This window comes from Thermobia domestica, chromosome 11 (genome assembly GCF_964235325.1).
Source record: "Thermobia domestica chromosome 11, izTheDome1.hap1.1, whole genome shotgun sequence".
Lineage (NCBI taxonomy): Eukaryota > Metazoa > Arthropoda > Insecta > Zygentoma > Lepismatidae > Thermobia > Thermobia domestica.
In genome coordinates, this window is record NC_137464.1 from 262,304,350 (window position 1) to 262,320,716 (window position 16,367).

Consider the following 16,367-nt stretch of genomic DNA (forward strand, 5'->3'; position numbering starts at 1 on the left):
ATGTTAGTCTAACAGGTGACGTGTTAGCTAGTAAAATTCGTTCAACTAGGTCTAGGAAAGATTTGTGATCTAGAGAGGCCTACAGCAAATTTCATTAACTTTAATATCTTAGCACTTACTTGATTTATATCCCTAATAGTGCCGGTTGAAAGAATAATTGTCATTCAGTGGCTCTCATAGACGGTACATGTACAACTAGGGAGCTTCTTCACCAAAATTCTGGAAGTCCTAGAATCTGCGTCTGATCATCTTAGTTTTCGTCTCGACGAAGTCTTCTTGATTACTTCATCTTAAACTGATCTCCTTTCAATTAAAAAAGTGAAAAGAAGCAAATAAGGTGAGCGGGCCAAAAGCGCTTAATATCTTGTAAAATTCTTTATAGCTTCGACGTGTAGTCTGTATGAAATATATCAGAACAAGATAACGTATAATGGTTCTGGTCACTTTTTATAACCTCGATCACGTTACTTCATATTGAGCTGGCCTTGAAATAATGTATTAATTGTTCGGAATAGACTGAGATGATGCTTCCCAACGAACCTTACATACATTTCTTTTGTATCTTTCGATGACTTAACGATGAAGAAAAATGTACAATGATTAAGTGGAACTTACATCCGGTGTAAAGAACTCGATGTAGTTTTCATGGGTCAACCAAGTCTTCGTACTCATGTGCCTGTCTTTGTATTTATATAAAGAAAAGCCACTCAGTACATTACATATAAATGTACATTATTACGTTACCCCCTCCCTTTTTAATAATTAAAAAAAATCTGCTATTTTGAAAAAATAATGGTAACAAGCAAAAAAAGCTTCGTTGGTTTGCAATGAAACTACTTGTGGGTATGCCGACACTTCTCTTGTTCGCTGGACCCGTTAGCACGGTCCTGTAATCGAGGTCTCTTGGAGGCGAGACCTATGCACCGGAGTCAAGCCTTGAACATGGTTCGAAACACACGCTGATAGTAGGTCCCGACTTTTATAACCTCGGTGTTGCACAAAAACTATAACTGCGAAATAAAAAGTAACTGCATAAAAGAATATTATGTGAAATACCAAGTACATAGTATTTATTCAGTGTTCGTCTTAACAACGGTGAGATTGAATGGAAGGAAGTAATTATCATAATTTGTGCTGGAAGCGAGAAGGCGCATCCATCATAATTATGATCATTATTCCGTTCAGGTTGGTTCCGGTCACATCTTAGGGCTTTATTATACGCTCAGCTTTCCAGTGCAAGGGTTCATGTTATTGTAGTAGTAGCAAAACTTAACGCTTCTACGACTATATGGATGTGACATAGTAGTTGTGAACATGTACCTCTGAATTTTTCTCTTGTGTAACACCTTCGGTGAATGTTAGAAGCGAAAGTGTCGCCTAAGATGCTTCGTAGAATAGACTACCAAACAATTCACCGGTGACATTATTCGTCGGCGCACTGACCTGCGAACGGGTTCACAACCTCCATAGTAGCTTTTCTGAAGACAAATTGTACGAAAGACACGTTGCGGGTTTAAAATGCGAGATAGTTGTAACACTGGATGACGCCCTCTTTTATCTCACGCATAATGGCCATTTTGAGGAATCTACGTCTGGAGGAATCTGGAAGGGACGACGGAGTTCTACACAGTGCCAAGCAAGTTTCCCGCAGGGAGCGCCAGAAGTTGTAGGTATATAAAATGGAACAGGAACATTAAGGTGAATGTTGCCTATTTCGAGGATTCCATCATGACTCCAATCGATCGGATATATCCTTTGTACGGAGCCAACAAGTACCAGGTGCGGATCCACATGGACAAAACGTAGTCATGCCGCAAGATCATCTCATCGGTTTAACCACGATATGGAGCAGGAAACGGGAATCGTGTTCTCCCCTTTTATCACATTCCTGTAAAGAGATTCCCAGTAGATTTCTGCACATTTGGAGTGCTAAAACGATGTCTGCACCGTTGCGGTCGCCTTACCCTGACTGGTCTATGAGAAACCTGCAGGGAGAAATTCTTATACCTGTGTGTGCTCCGACGTAGTTTTTGGCATGGAAATTACGATGTAGGGCGATAGTCCATAATACATGTGGCCCGATAGAACACAACTGGTGGTGGCGATAAGCCTTCCCGTTGGGTAAGAACTTCTTGAAAATCGATCGGATATAAGTCGACCAGACTTCTGTAATTATAGTTACAGTTGATAGTGGAACATAATAACTAAAAGCAACAGAAAATGTCTTTTTAGTGACACTTAAGTGCGAGCATACTGAGGTAAAAAACATAAATTTTAACGATATTACTATTACAAAAATGTCCTTTCTTGGACGGTGTCAGGTCTTGCATTGGCAAAGAGGAGAGTAGGGTAGTTTCTTTTGATTTTCTAGCAAGTTATATGAAATTACACCAACCATTACATTTTATTATATCTTTTTTTATTTTATTTATTTTCAGTGTGTATGCAGAGAAGGTGGAAGAGAAAAGATTGAAAAACCAAGGAAAACGAAGCAGATCGTTGTCCAATCACGACGTATCGTCGGTAGAAGAACCCAAAAAGCAGATAATGAAGCGAGAAGATAGTTGTAATCAATGATAATGGTAGCGCAATGAAATTATTTTTAAACAAACAACACTTTTTCTTTGATTTGCCCTTTTCCTAATACTCAGGATTTTGGTATGCTCATGAGTTGGGACTCTAGACAGGTATAGTAATAACTTACGTGATTTCCAAACCAGAGATTGTGTTTCATCGAGTGTTCGAAACTAAATCCCAATTCGAATTCCACGGCGGCTGTCCAACTTAAATTTTTTTCACAATTCTTTCCTCGGTTGTAGAGTCTTTGTATTTCAACTGTGCCCCTTTCGGCACTACTGTCGATGTGTGTTTTCCGCATCTCCCTCGAAAGAGAAAAGACAAGTTACTGCGGCCGAGATCTTTCAACTGTTAGATGCGGAAGAGTTGCCACAATGAATTATTTCACGGACTTCGCTGTGCTCTGTCTTGTTAGCCATCCTAAGTAGCCTACAATTTTTACTTGTGAAGACCAAACGACTGAATGACAAATTGGCAACACAGCTGAGGTCATTCACTTCTTTTCCGTAAGCAAAGGGAGGGTTTCATCCGTCAGAGGGTGGCGGGGATGGGGTCGAAGTATGTTTCGCGTATTTTTCCGAGGGCACATCTGAAATAGACAGGCTCTACCAGGTGAATACTACACTAGTAGAAACTTAAAATGAACAGCCAGAAATCATATGTCCCGTGAATGAAATTTTACATTTACTTTCTGTCATCAAATAGTCCTGTGCACAGGGAAATATACAGGGTGTCTCAAGAGGGAGTCATCCCGGATCTCTTCCTGGGAAATGTCGCTCCATGCTTTGTCCAGTTGGGACACCCGATTAAGGTTTGTTACGGAAATTGCTAAGTGGACAAAACCAACTCTTTTTACATGCTTAATAGGAGCAGGTCTGGTGATAGATACTAGGCCAGGAGAGGTGACATAAGAGCGTTGGGTAATATGAACTGTAAGAGCTGGTACTTTTCTTTTGAAAGAGCATGTTTCCCTAATCGGTGCGGAAACAGCAGTAGAATAACTTCTGTGATGTTCTGGATATACACTGCATTAACCAAACGTTCCCTGTAATTCCACCAGAGGCTGTGGCTTACCATACGTAACTCCTGACATTGCTTCTGTGTGTATGTCGTATGGATTGTGGAAGGCGTTGCTACATTTCCAAACAACCATTACTAAGGCCGAGACGGAGCCGACGTAGCATTTACCCCTCCAGTTTATTCGTCTGCGTCTCCATTGGAGGCGACCTGCATAATCACGGAAGCCTGAAGGCATTAAGTCTTTTGAATGGCATATGTAATTATAGGCCTGCGTCTAAGAAACGATTATTATCAGATGTGCATGTACATCTTCCTCGGACCAGGAGCATTGATATTGGTGTACAGCAAACACTTCGAATAGCTTGATCAGTTAGTGTGTGAGGTGCTATCTGATATGTGGATTGTCTTCACTACCTTTCCTTTACTTGTTAGTGAATAACTTAAAAACAGTGAACGTCGAAAACTTACAAGGGTCGTTCAAGGTTGACCGGGACTTTTATTTCTTCAGAGGAAACAGATAGCACAACAAGCACCAAACTATGTCAGATTTTCAAAGTATTCTCCGTGCGCGTCGAGGCACCGTTGCCATCCGCGTGGCAGCTTCCTAATTCCTTTGGCATAGAGAGAACTTGGTGGGGGTTGTAGCCACTGGAGGACATCGTTCCGCAGTGCTTCATCTGTCGTGAATTTCTGCTCTGCCAGGTGGTTTTTAAGGGGTGCAAACAAATTGTAATCACTGGGTGCTAAATCTGGACTGTAGGGGGATGGGGCAGAACTTCCCAGCACATTTCGGCCAGAGTTGTTGTCACATTGGCCGTGTAAGTGCGGGTATTGTCATGGAGAAGAATGACATTTCCAGACAAGATCCCAGGTCTTTTCTTCCGAATGGACTTCCATATAGCACCACTCAACAATGTGGAGTAATACTGGGCATTAATTGTGCTCCCTTTGTCCAGAAAATCCACATGCATAACACCTTTCATGTCCCAAAAGACACTTGCCATGATCTTTCCAACGGACGGCTGTGTTTTGCTTTTCTTGAGCGGCGGGGAACCTTTATGCCGCCAATCCATTCTGCCCCTTTTGGTCTCTGGGGTTGAATTGTGCAACCATGTTTCATCACACGTGATGATGGATTGCAACAATTCATCACCTTAGGCTCGAAACTGATTCAGAAGCTGTTCACAGACCGTCGTACGTGTCCACTTCTGATCGAATGTCAGCTGGCGTGGAACCCACCTTGCACAGATTTTGCGGAAGCGTACGTGGTCGTGAATGATTGTCTCAACATTCCCGACACTGATATTCACCTCGGCAGCAATATCCCCACTGTTACTCGCCGGTTCTCAAGAATCATTTGCTCAACACGTGCGATATTGACTGGTGTGACTGCAGTCGGGCGAGTGTGTCCATGCGCTTCATTTGTCACCAGCTCCCGTCCTTTGCGAAACTGTTCACACAATTTGTACTCTTGTCCGTGACATCGTTTGTTCACCATACTGTGATTGCAATCTTCTGAAAATCTCAGCTGGTTTAACTTTCTCCTTCACAAGAAATTTGATTACACACCGCTGCTCCACAGACATACTGCTTGCCGCCATGTTCGCTGCAACTGCTGCGCATGCACCAAATACGTCATGCCGGTTACTCGAGAAGGAATACATTACATCACCCGCAAGTTTCATCATGATCCGGCTATTCATCGGTTATTTACGTACGAAAATCACGATCAACCTTGAACGACCCTTGTAGGAAGTATGTCAAATTTTCTATAAAATGTTATTTGGTCTAGGAATTAATTCGTGCGGTTGGTACGCACACATTGAAGCTGTAGTACAAACACAAAGTACATAAATACCTTAAGAAAAATATTGTCCATCGCTAGCCACCACTTTCGCCCATCTGTCAGGCAATGTACGGATTCCGTGGCGAAAGAAGTCCTCATCCTTGGAAGCGATCCAGTCAGAGACCCATGTTTCGATATCTTCTGAAGAAGTAAACCGCTGTCCAATCAAATCGTTGTTCATGCAATCGAACAAGTAGTAGTCCGAAGGAGCAACGTCTGGTGAATACGGCGGGTGGGGTAAAACTTCCCATCCGACATTTTCTAAATAGGTTTTGACCGGTTTTGCGACATGTGGGCGAGCGTTATCATGTTGAACAATAAGTTTATCATGTCTGTTCTCCCATTCTGGTCGTGTTCTGGCCAGAGCTTGCTTCAAACGCATTAATTGTCGTCGATAACGTTCTCCATTCATAGTTTCACCCGGTTGCAGCAGCTCATAGTACACCACACCTTTCATATCCCACCATATGCACAGCATAACCTTTGCACAGTGAATATCTCGTTTTGGTTGTGATGGACCTGGTTCACCTGGTTTCACCCAGGCCTTTTTTCGTTTAGGGTTCTCGTAATGGATCCACTTCTCATCACCCGTAATAATTCGATGCAGAAACCCCTTTCTGCTCTGTCGTTGAAGCAGCAATTCGCAAATGGCTTTTCGTCTTTCAACGTCTCTGTCTTTCAATTCATGTGGAATCCAATGTGACATCTTTTGAATCATTCCCATGGCTTTCAAGCGTTTGGAGACTGTTGTTTGATCAACGCCTAATGCTGCTACAAGTTGTTCCTGCGTTTGACACGAATCCTGCTCGAGCAATGCTGTCAATTCTTCGTCTTGAAATTTTTTTGGCTGTCCAGCTCGCTCTTGGTCTGCCAAGCCGAAATCACCACTTCTAAACCGTGCAAACCACTTCTGACACGTTCGCTCAGCTAGAGCATGGTCAGCATACACTTCCACCAAAATACGATGACTTTCAGTCGCACTTTTCTGCATGTTAAAGTAATGCAGCAGGACACCCCGCAAAAACACTTTATCAGGCACAAATTGCGCCATGTTCACTTAACTACAAACTGGTGTTGTTCACGCTTTAATCCACTGCCCTATACTACGAACGATACGCGATGACAGGGGTTTGCAACACATGTGTGGATACACGGAACTGTGGGACGCTCCGTTCGTTGCGCCATCTCTTGTCCAACCGCACGAATTAATTCCTAGACCAAATATAAAACTTCCAGTTTTCTTTATAGGAGGCTAGAAATCTGAGGAGTCAGTTTATGACGTCAGAATTGCCAGGCTCTCAAATTTCTTCATTATATGAAAGATCTTGAAAATAACTTTCTTATTTTACTTAATACAGAGTTCATACTGAAATTCTGATATTGACTTCTCTGAACTTCCATAACTAAGGAGATTTTTCCTGATACACAACGCCGCATATACTGTTTCAAAACAATACCGAGAACATTTTGGAGGTGATTCCTGACACCAAGATAAGAGAAAAAGTATAGACCAACCTGAGTGCACAAATGCTTCCTTTTGGAGTATACGCTGCCGAACAATGAAAAAGTGAACTATAAAGGTCCAGAGCTCTAAAACTATAGGTAGAGACATGATTTTGTGGTAAATAAGAATTCGTAATTTCGTTATAAAAATATGCGTAAACCAGGATAAAATTGATGAATAAAAATTCAGTGTAAAAACACTATTTTCCTTGGCAATTGCAATTAGTTACCTTTTATTTCACCTTAATTTCAACTCATCAATCATTATGACATGGGCTCATGCATGACTATGTTAAACAATATTGGAATTTTTAAGAAATAATACTAGGCATCTTCAGTGAATAAACGTATTAAAAGAAATCACTCAGAGAACATTAATTTAAAAAAATAACTAGTATTCACAGTTTACTTATGCAAATAACTCACAAGCATTGTTTCAATGTTGTTTTTTCTTCCCCCCGATAAGTATGTCGCTGTAAGAAGAGAGAGCCCTCTCTACATCAACATCCGAAACTGATATGTACATTAGTTGGAGACACTTTCCAGCGATTTCTCAATGCTCATCTAACATACCCCGCAAAATTCCTTCCACACTATACACTTCACCAGTAGATACCGTTTGGAGCTCATTTTTAACTGCATGTAAAATTTCAAAAATTCATGATCGTCTATTTTCTCAAAAATGGGAATTTTCATTACATTGCTGGAAAACTTACCATCAAGTTTTGCCAGTTTGAGCTGGGGAAGATGAAATAATGATGTCAGTGTCTTAAAGATCTCACCAGCTGGATCCTTTTTAAGCATGTCAACCAGTTTCTTGGTAATGAAGAAATCAATTATGGTAATGAACAAATCGTAAAAGCGTCAAAAAAATGTCACTTTTGCGTAAATTTCGTAGAATATCGAGACTTGTTGCAAATTTCGCTATTTCGACAGAATTTCGCGTGTAATCGCGAGCGTTATATGGGCAAACAAATAGTGAAAAAGATATATTTTACGTACACAACATTTTCACACAAAATTGATACATTTCGCGTGTTCCCCAAAAATCGTGTCTCTAAATATGGGACCTACCGTAGTCGGGCCAAGACTTCACTTAGGAACTAATATGTGCGCTATCTAAAAATGCATGTTTCAGAATCTCAAGTACTCACAAAGCAATTTTTGTAAAAGAAAATACGAGTATATAATTTGAACTACTCGCCAAGTACCTCTACTTGATGCTGGAAATAACGTCTCTTAATGGTACTGAGTTCTTTTTATTATTATTATTTCTTTGAAATGAACCGGAATTTTACTAATTTCTTCTTCAAGTTTAGTTAAACGTCCCTCCTTTTCCAAAAAGAATTATTATTTATAAATTTAATAATACAATTAAAATTGATTATTAAAAATTAAAATTATACAAAACAAAATTTAATTTTCATGAAGTAAAGGGCATTTAAATAGATTTGAAGTAGAAACCAGAAAATTCAAACAACTAAATTCGAGTTCGTTTCAAAGAAAATAATTTTTCATATAAATCAATGATCTAACAAAGAACAAAAAACAAAGATGGTGCCGGTCTTCAGCACCGTTAAGGTACATAAAGAACATATTTTTTGACTAAAATCTCATCAGTTAAGTGTTGTATGTCAAAGTTAGGATGCGTATATCTGAGTGAAATTATAGCCCTGTGTCGCTTTTGTGAAGACAATAAGGGTTAGAAAATTTTAGATATTACAAAAACTAACTTAATAAAAATGGATGATTGGTCTTACCTTGTGACTTCATTATTCTTTGCAAAAAATGTGTACTTAAAAATCACTTCTATTTTTCAATATATTTATATATATAAAACTTTCTAGTTGTTCTAATAAAAGTGACAGGTTAATGAAGACACTGAAATATAAGCAACGTAACTTTGACGTTAGAAGACTAATCTGGTGAAGTTTACATTATTTTATATGTTTTAGGGAAATATGCATATTTTTACTTCAAAATTATAAAATAAATAATATCTGCAGAAAGTACTTTGAGTTTCTTTATATTTTATTATAAAACGTACAAAATGGAGATTATGGCAATTATATTCCATTGCGAAGAACGAGTACATAACTGAAGTTTCAAAATAAACACATTGGAATTGAAAAAGTGGTTTTATATACATATATTGTATAAGAGAAATTTTATCAGCTAACAAACAAGATTAAAATAAAAGTAATATAGGAAGAATAAGGTGCGCAAAGGAAATAACATAATTTGATTATTATTTTAGTGTTTTGATTTCGTATGCACATTCGTCTACTATGTCCATAACTATCCACATTCGTCTTTGTAACTTGATTAAAAAGTAACATTTATTAACACAAAAAATGTACTTTTATGTAACTTATATACACAGACAAATGCTTACGACTTGCGTACGGCATTATATAGCTAAAACATTATAAACACGATATTCTTGGTACTTAACTAAAAAACATAGCAATATTCTAACGTAACATGCACAGACACAAAGCATATCGATATTCTAACGTAATACGAGGGTCATTACAAAAGTCTTACACACACTTGCGCGACCGTTTGAGTGGTGTGGAGAAGTTCAATTTTATGTCAGTTGTGAGTCAGAGTTTGGGCTTGACCGTTAATGTCTGTGTTTGTTGGTTCTCGTGGTTGTGTTGTGAGAAACCAGTGTAAAAATGGAAGGTGAGCCCGACTCAGGTCGGATTACAAATAGTGACCAACGTTCTTATATCAAAATTGAAACTCTACGTGGAAAGAATCCAACTGAAATTTACAATGCTTTGCAAGAGGTTTGTGGAAATAGTGTAGTGGATTGGATCGTAACACTGTATCACGGTGGTCAGCTCGTTTCCGTGAAGATCGTGTAAGCACTGCGGACAACCCAAGAAGTGAAAGACCATCAACTGCAACAGACTACACCTCTGAGATTATTGTGAATGACATTTTGAGAGGATCGACGAAAAACATATGAGTAAACTGCATATAAGGCCAAAATGTCTGTCACTTTAGTTTACAGAATCATTACTGAAAAGTTAAAGATGAGAAAAATCCGCAGTGCTTACACGACCTTCACGGAAACGAGCTGACCACCATGATACAGTGTTACGATCCAATGCACTACACTATTTCCAAAAAACCTCTCGCAAAGCATTGTAAATTTCAGTTGGATTCTTTCCACGTAGAGTTTCGATGTTGATATAAGAGCGCGTCACTATGTGTAATCCGACCTGAGTCGGGTTCACCTTCCATTTTAACTCTAGATTTCTCACAGCCACGCGAACCAGTAAACACAGACACAACTGTCAAGCCCAAAATCTGATTCACAACTAACATAAAATTGAATTTGATCTCACCACTCAAAACGGTCGCGCATGCGCTGTGTGCAGACTTTTGAAATGACCCTCGTATACACAGACACAAAACATATCAATATTCTAACGTAAATTGCACAGACACAAACAATTCAGACAAGACATTTTTGCAGTCACCTTCATTAAAAGAAATTAATCCATAATTGCATTTGCCAACAAACATTAAGACAAAACGTAACCATAAACTTTCACATTACTTTACATTACAACTAGAAACATCAGCGAAAACTTAACTTTAACTCGCATTGCGAGAGATTCATATCAGCGTGTACTCAACATAAACACACAACATAAAAGCGCATTAAAATCTTCATTCTTGAGTGTCCTTTAGGTAGTTCGTACAGGGTGTCTACTGGAATGCCAGAAAGTAAATTAATGACTTTTTCATGACTTTTCATGACCTTTTTGTTCAAATTTTCATGACCATGGCGATAAAAATTTACCATTAGTAATAATAAACCCCTACCATCAGTGGTGCATCGGTTAAGATGAAGATCACATTATGTTCTTATTTGTCTAATGTACATAATATCGATTAGCTGACAACTAATTTTAAAATGCAAGAGCAATTTAAAAGGCGGTAAACAAATTTTTAATTGCGGTTCTTAAATATCGCTTATTGTGAATCTTAAAGAAAGAATCTAAAATTCTGCCGCCTTGTGCTCGAGCACAGAATAGCACTTACCTAAATACGGGCCTGCTCTTACCAGTGAATCACTCTATACTGTACTTGAAGTTTTAATTCTGAGTATAATTATCCATCTAGCAGAAATTTGTCTGAAATTAAGCACTCAGAGAACTGCCCAAAGACAAAAGAAATTATAAAAGAAATTCGTTAAAAAAAAAAAAAAAAATAGATCATCAAATTTAAAATCTGCAAACTCAAACGAATAATATTATTTGCATAAGTCTAAGGGCCCAAAAATACACAATTTACATTTCTTAGAAGTAAAGAAATAGCAGATCAGAAAGTTGGACAGTAAAAAGTTGTTACTATACAGGTATTACAGAGACTAGAAGATGAAATGGGGAGCAGCTAGGAAGACAGTAAAGTACCAGTTAGCCAGCACTAACTGGTGGGGGAAATTCTCACAATTACTGACCTGATACAACTGTTTCAGTACATGCAGTATGAGGTATAAAAGTATGAAGTATAAAAATATACTCTGAGATTTCAGATATTCATGACCAGTTGGGTAAATAAAGGACTTTTTCATGGCTTTCATGACCACTAAGCAAAATATATGACTTTTTCATGACTTTCATGACTTTCATGACCAGTAGACACCCTGTCGTAAAACCTTTGCTTTAAGAGGAGAAACATGAGTCCTGTACATTATTAGATAAAATAATCATTTGTACTTAAACGAAAAATTTCTTTTCTATTTGTAATTCACCCTTAAAGTTATTAAGGTAATTCCAATTAAATTTTCCTGTGTCTTAACTTTTAAACTAAAACGAAGAGCAATATACAAACTTAGAGCTTACAGCAACTTAAAATCTTTTACTACCACTTAAATATGAAAAGTGACATTTACAGCTAAAGAATTCGTCATATCCATATTGTGACCTACATAAGATACATGCATATATCGGAAGAGAGAGAAAAAGCACGAGAATTCTATTTACAATCCATCGCAGCTCATTTTAAACCTGCGAATGTCCTACCTATTCTCATGCGCCGCTAAATTTCCGGTTACTGCATGCTCGTGTGTGTACAATGCATGAGAACCCCTTTTAGCAAAATCTCAATAGAACGTAGCAAGTCTAGCTACTGAAAGTTGAGCAGGCATCAAAATATAAGGACAGTTGAAAAGGTTACGAATTCTTAATTTTCAGTAAAAATAATTATTAAAAAAAAAAAAAAAAAAAAAAAAAAAAAAAAACTGGATTGTCAAAATTAATTAAATTCTTTAACACGATGATCCTTTGTGAATTGTAAAAAAGAAGTATCGCTGTGTTACAACTTACAGTTTTTTCTAATTTAAAATCAATTTAATTCCCACCCCATTCTAGTATTTGGCTCAGAAGAGGGTTGAAGCACATGGAAGACGAAAGCTTAGTCTGTTTGTGTTTGAAAAGATATGACATTTACAAGTTTAAAGTTGGTCTTAGAATTCTATTTCATTAACTTTCTCTAAGCTTTAATTTTGCTCTTTGTTATACAAAGAAGAAAAATTAAAAGAAACTGAAAAAGAATTCACAGGATTTATACTGACCATTTGCGCCCCGACAGAGCTATCTGCTTCACGTTGCTAATACAGGGTTTCCAGATATGTTTTCTCCAAATATAGAAAATAAATCGAAACATGACTGAAACGCCTTTGCATATCGGCAAAAACCTTTCTTAGATATTCACGGTCATTGGTCTGTAACTCTTCAGCTTTTCTGTACTACAAACAGTAAGACGTGGCAAACTATAGCAGAATATCACTTACTCGCTATTAACAAATTAAAACAACGGCACATGCATAGCAACTACATATTGACATTTTGTACTAAATAGCAATGAGCCATCATTCGATTGGTTCGCTGTTAACTTACGCCATTCACACAACGAGAACATTGCAAGTCTATTGGGTTAGCATATAATCACTTGTCTTGGCAAAAGCTATACACTGAACAAACCAATGCCTTGGCAAGATATCCACATACGCATACCACAAACCCTTAATAATTAATCATACACAAAACCTCATGTAGTACCTTTATCTTTTCCAAAAATTATATTGTAAAATGGGTAGTGAGAGTCTTAAGTTTGTCAATCTGTATAACGGTAGTGGAAAAAAAAAAAAAAAAAAAAAAAATCAGAAAGCAGATTTTAAATACATGAAAAGCTATATTTTGCCGAGTAGTAATATTTTGATCTAATAGTGTATTAAATCAAGAACTTCAATAAATTTAAATCAATTGTAACGTAATTTACAATAATTTAATATTCTGAAGAAAGCCACGAACGTTGCTTCGTCCTTCAACATATTCAGGGTGTCAAGTAACGGGAAACCGTCAAAGACTCTTCACAGAGTCTAACGAACTTGTTTCCCCGTCAAATATTCCACAGTCAAAGCATTATTGTCTTTAAAAAAAATTTCGGTCTTTCAATGTCTTTGATCAAAATCCAGCGCTACCGATGCTAAAATTTATTCAACATAAATGGTGTTCATTATCAAAGAATTACAAAAGCTATGCGTGGCGCGAAAGTTGTTTTTGGCGAAGTTATATTTTCAATTTAAATAAACTTTAGGAGACTGCAGCGTAGATATAGAAAATGATGTTTCTGAGAGGATGCAAAATGTACTGTAAATATAGCAGTGCTTTGATCGTGGTCTAAGGAAAAAAATGTTCTATTTAGCCATCAAAATTATCTTTAAAAACCTCAATAATGCTGTGCTTTGAGTAAGCCCCATAAAATCCAGAATCTACTTATTTCCAATTTCAAAATCTAACAATTGTACTGTAGTACAGTAGGAAGGCAATGACTACCTCCCATAAGATCCCAAATGATTCGTATTTCTACCTCTCGGAAATTTCGAGTACCTGAGGATGTTTCTCTCTCTATTTTGTCAGTACTACAGAGGAGTACACTATCCACGAGAAAAATAAAAGTATATATGAAAATGAAGTTCTGATGATCAAAATGAAGTTCTTCGTATTTTTTTTTTTTTTTTTTTTTTTTTTTCGATTGATCGTAAAAGAAGAAACTTTCTCTACTCTTAAGTATCCCATTACCCATTTTTATTATTAAGTTTCAGTCTCATTTTAATGATCAAGTTGTTACAGATTTTTGGAATATTGAAATGGTGTGAAACTTGCCTGAACTATTACAATGCCATGAGGTCATCACACATACACATTACTCAACTGCAGCATATTCACTTTACAATCACTCTTCATGACTTAACAGTTTAAAAATGCGCAAGCGGTCCAACATTTTGTATAATTCAATTATTCGACTCAAAACGTCCTCGAATTCGTCGTGTCAGGGATATATCTCTGTCCATCAAAGTAACCCTTCGCGCATGGAGAGTGCATAACAATGCGTCCTCAAAGAACTGCACTAAATAAGCCTCAGCAGCAATCTGTAGGGCTTCCACAGCTCCGCGTTGGACCCTAAAATGAAACCATATAAATTGTACTTTACCACACAAGTGTAAGCGATCTTCTCGCCATAAATTCACCATGATATACAATCATTTTTTCCTGTCTATCTTGAAAGCACATCTACCAGAAAAATGTATACACTTTAAAAAAGAAGAAAACAAACTATATATCATATTTCTTAATGTTCAAAATGTTGGCCTTTGCTTGGGACGCTCGAGAATCTTCTCCAGAAGATTACAGAGACATATGCATCGGTCTCCATTGATACATTAACCGCTCGTCGTTCCATGCGCCTCAAACTTGTCAACAATGCATTTGATTGTTAGGCGGGTCGGTAGTTCAGTACCAAACTCTCCTCTACACTGACGCTGCACATTGATGCCATTTCCAAACGTGATATAATACTTCAAACCGTACTTACGCTCCTCGAACGTCAAGCGTGTTTCTGCCATTTTCTTGTGTCACTAATCGTGCTGACAGCTGTTGAGCGAAAAACCGTACTACTACATAATTTTAACTGAGAACAATGCCGACATCTGTTGGGCGAAGAAACATATTACAACATCCTTAAATTTCAGAACAATTGTCAATGCCAGTATCCTGATATACAGGATGACAAAGAGTGTATACAATTTTCTAGCGGACTCTGTATTAGTTCCTTACATGTTAGTTGGCAATTTTATATTAAAAAGAAGAAGCGAGTGAACATATTTGTGGATCTTAATGTCAAACAAAAAGACTAGTTATTCGGCCCGCTGTACGACGTATGTTAAAACCGTGCTAAGTTAAAAACCCTAATTGTTCTTTTCTTAGTCTATCCACATGCGGTTACACAAATGGTAAAACTTACAACTAAATATGGTTATGCTTCTTATCCTAATAATAAACAGCGAAGTACGTACCATCAGTGTCCATTTTGAATTAATTAAATTGAAACCATGCAAATCGTCACAATTAGTAACGTGCGCAGTATTTCATTGAGGGAAGGGATTGAAGCTCCCAAGTACCGTGTTTACACGCGTAATAGTCGCACCTTAAGTTTGAAGTAAAAACATTCGCCAAAAAAAAATTCCCCGCATAAAAGTAGCAGTCTACGGAACTTTCGTCTTTGTGAATAAAACTTTCTTCGACATTGCTTATCTTACGCGAGTCCGAGCAAAAGAACTTCTCGTGTTTAATGACACGTAACATCGTAGCACATCTGTCAACTGAGATCAAGCAACCTACTTCCACCCTTCATTCTGCGCCCCACCCCTTTGTCTCAGTATGGCACCTATTTACAATCAACCTCATCTGCTCTGGCATTCCATCGTATTGCCTCGAAGGTTTCAAACATCTGGTTGTGATTTCAAAAATTACTTCCTGGCTGGCAGACAGCCTCTGGTGCCAAAGAGACAAACTATCTTTGTTGCTACGCGACTTTCACTTCCAGTTCACTGACGTTCATCATTACGGTAGTTGGAAGAGAGCGTGGTCTGACCGTTGCGTGTTCGAGTGCGATTTACGGGAGCGGAAACTACAATTTTGGACAATTCTTTCTTGCGTGTTTTTGCTCGGACAAAAATGGGAAAGTTCAAAAAAGCAGAAGTTGAATGGCAGCTTTCCTCGTATAATAGTCGCAGTTGGATTTTTGCATTAAAAATTGGTACAAAAAGTGTGACTACTACACTAGTAAACACGGTAATGTCATTTCAAGTGTTAGTATACATAAATTAATATGGTAAATATTTATTTTTTATAATATCTTACTCAAGGGAGGATTATAAAAGCCAGAAACTTCTCCTTGTGATGCCACTGGTCACAATGAATTCTTTACAAATTATTAAATTGAAATAATACAGTTGTTAAGTTGCAATTAAATGGTCGCAATGATTTTTAATCGGCAAACTGCCTCTGCGTTAGGGACACCTATTTGCATCACACAGCGAGATGTATTAGCGTGA

General features: G+C 37.7%; 2 protein-coding genes across 5 annotated transcripts in view; one reads left to right on the forward strand and one right to left on the reverse strand.

The window, feature by feature from the left end:
- The window catches only part of LOC145665020 (tRNA (guanine(26)-N(2))-dimethyltransferase-like), a 38,328-nt gene extending 35,714 nt beyond the window's left edge, over window positions 1-2,614 (forward strand). For all 4 annotated transcript variants that reach the window (XM_081732223.1, XM_081732222.1, XM_081732219.1 and 1 more), the window contains exon 10: window positions 2,439-2,614. In XM_081732223.1, coding sequence (XP_081588349.1) covers window positions 2,439-2,577 — 139 coding nt within the window. In that variant the 3' untranslated portion in view covers window positions 2,578-2,614. The remainder of the gene's footprint in view (window positions 1-2,438) is intronic.
- Window positions 2,615-9,274: 6,660 nt separating this feature from the next.
- LOC145665021 (uncharacterized) overlaps window positions 9,275-16,367 on the reverse strand; it is a 31,225-nt gene continuing 24,132 nt past the window's right edge. Inside the window, exon 5 of the mRNA XM_081732224.1 lies at window positions 9,275-14,433. Within this exon, the coding sequence (XP_081588350.1) occupies window positions 14,265-14,433 (169 nt within the window). The 3' untranslated portion in view covers window positions 9,275-14,264. The remainder of the gene's footprint in view (window positions 14,434-16,367) is intronic.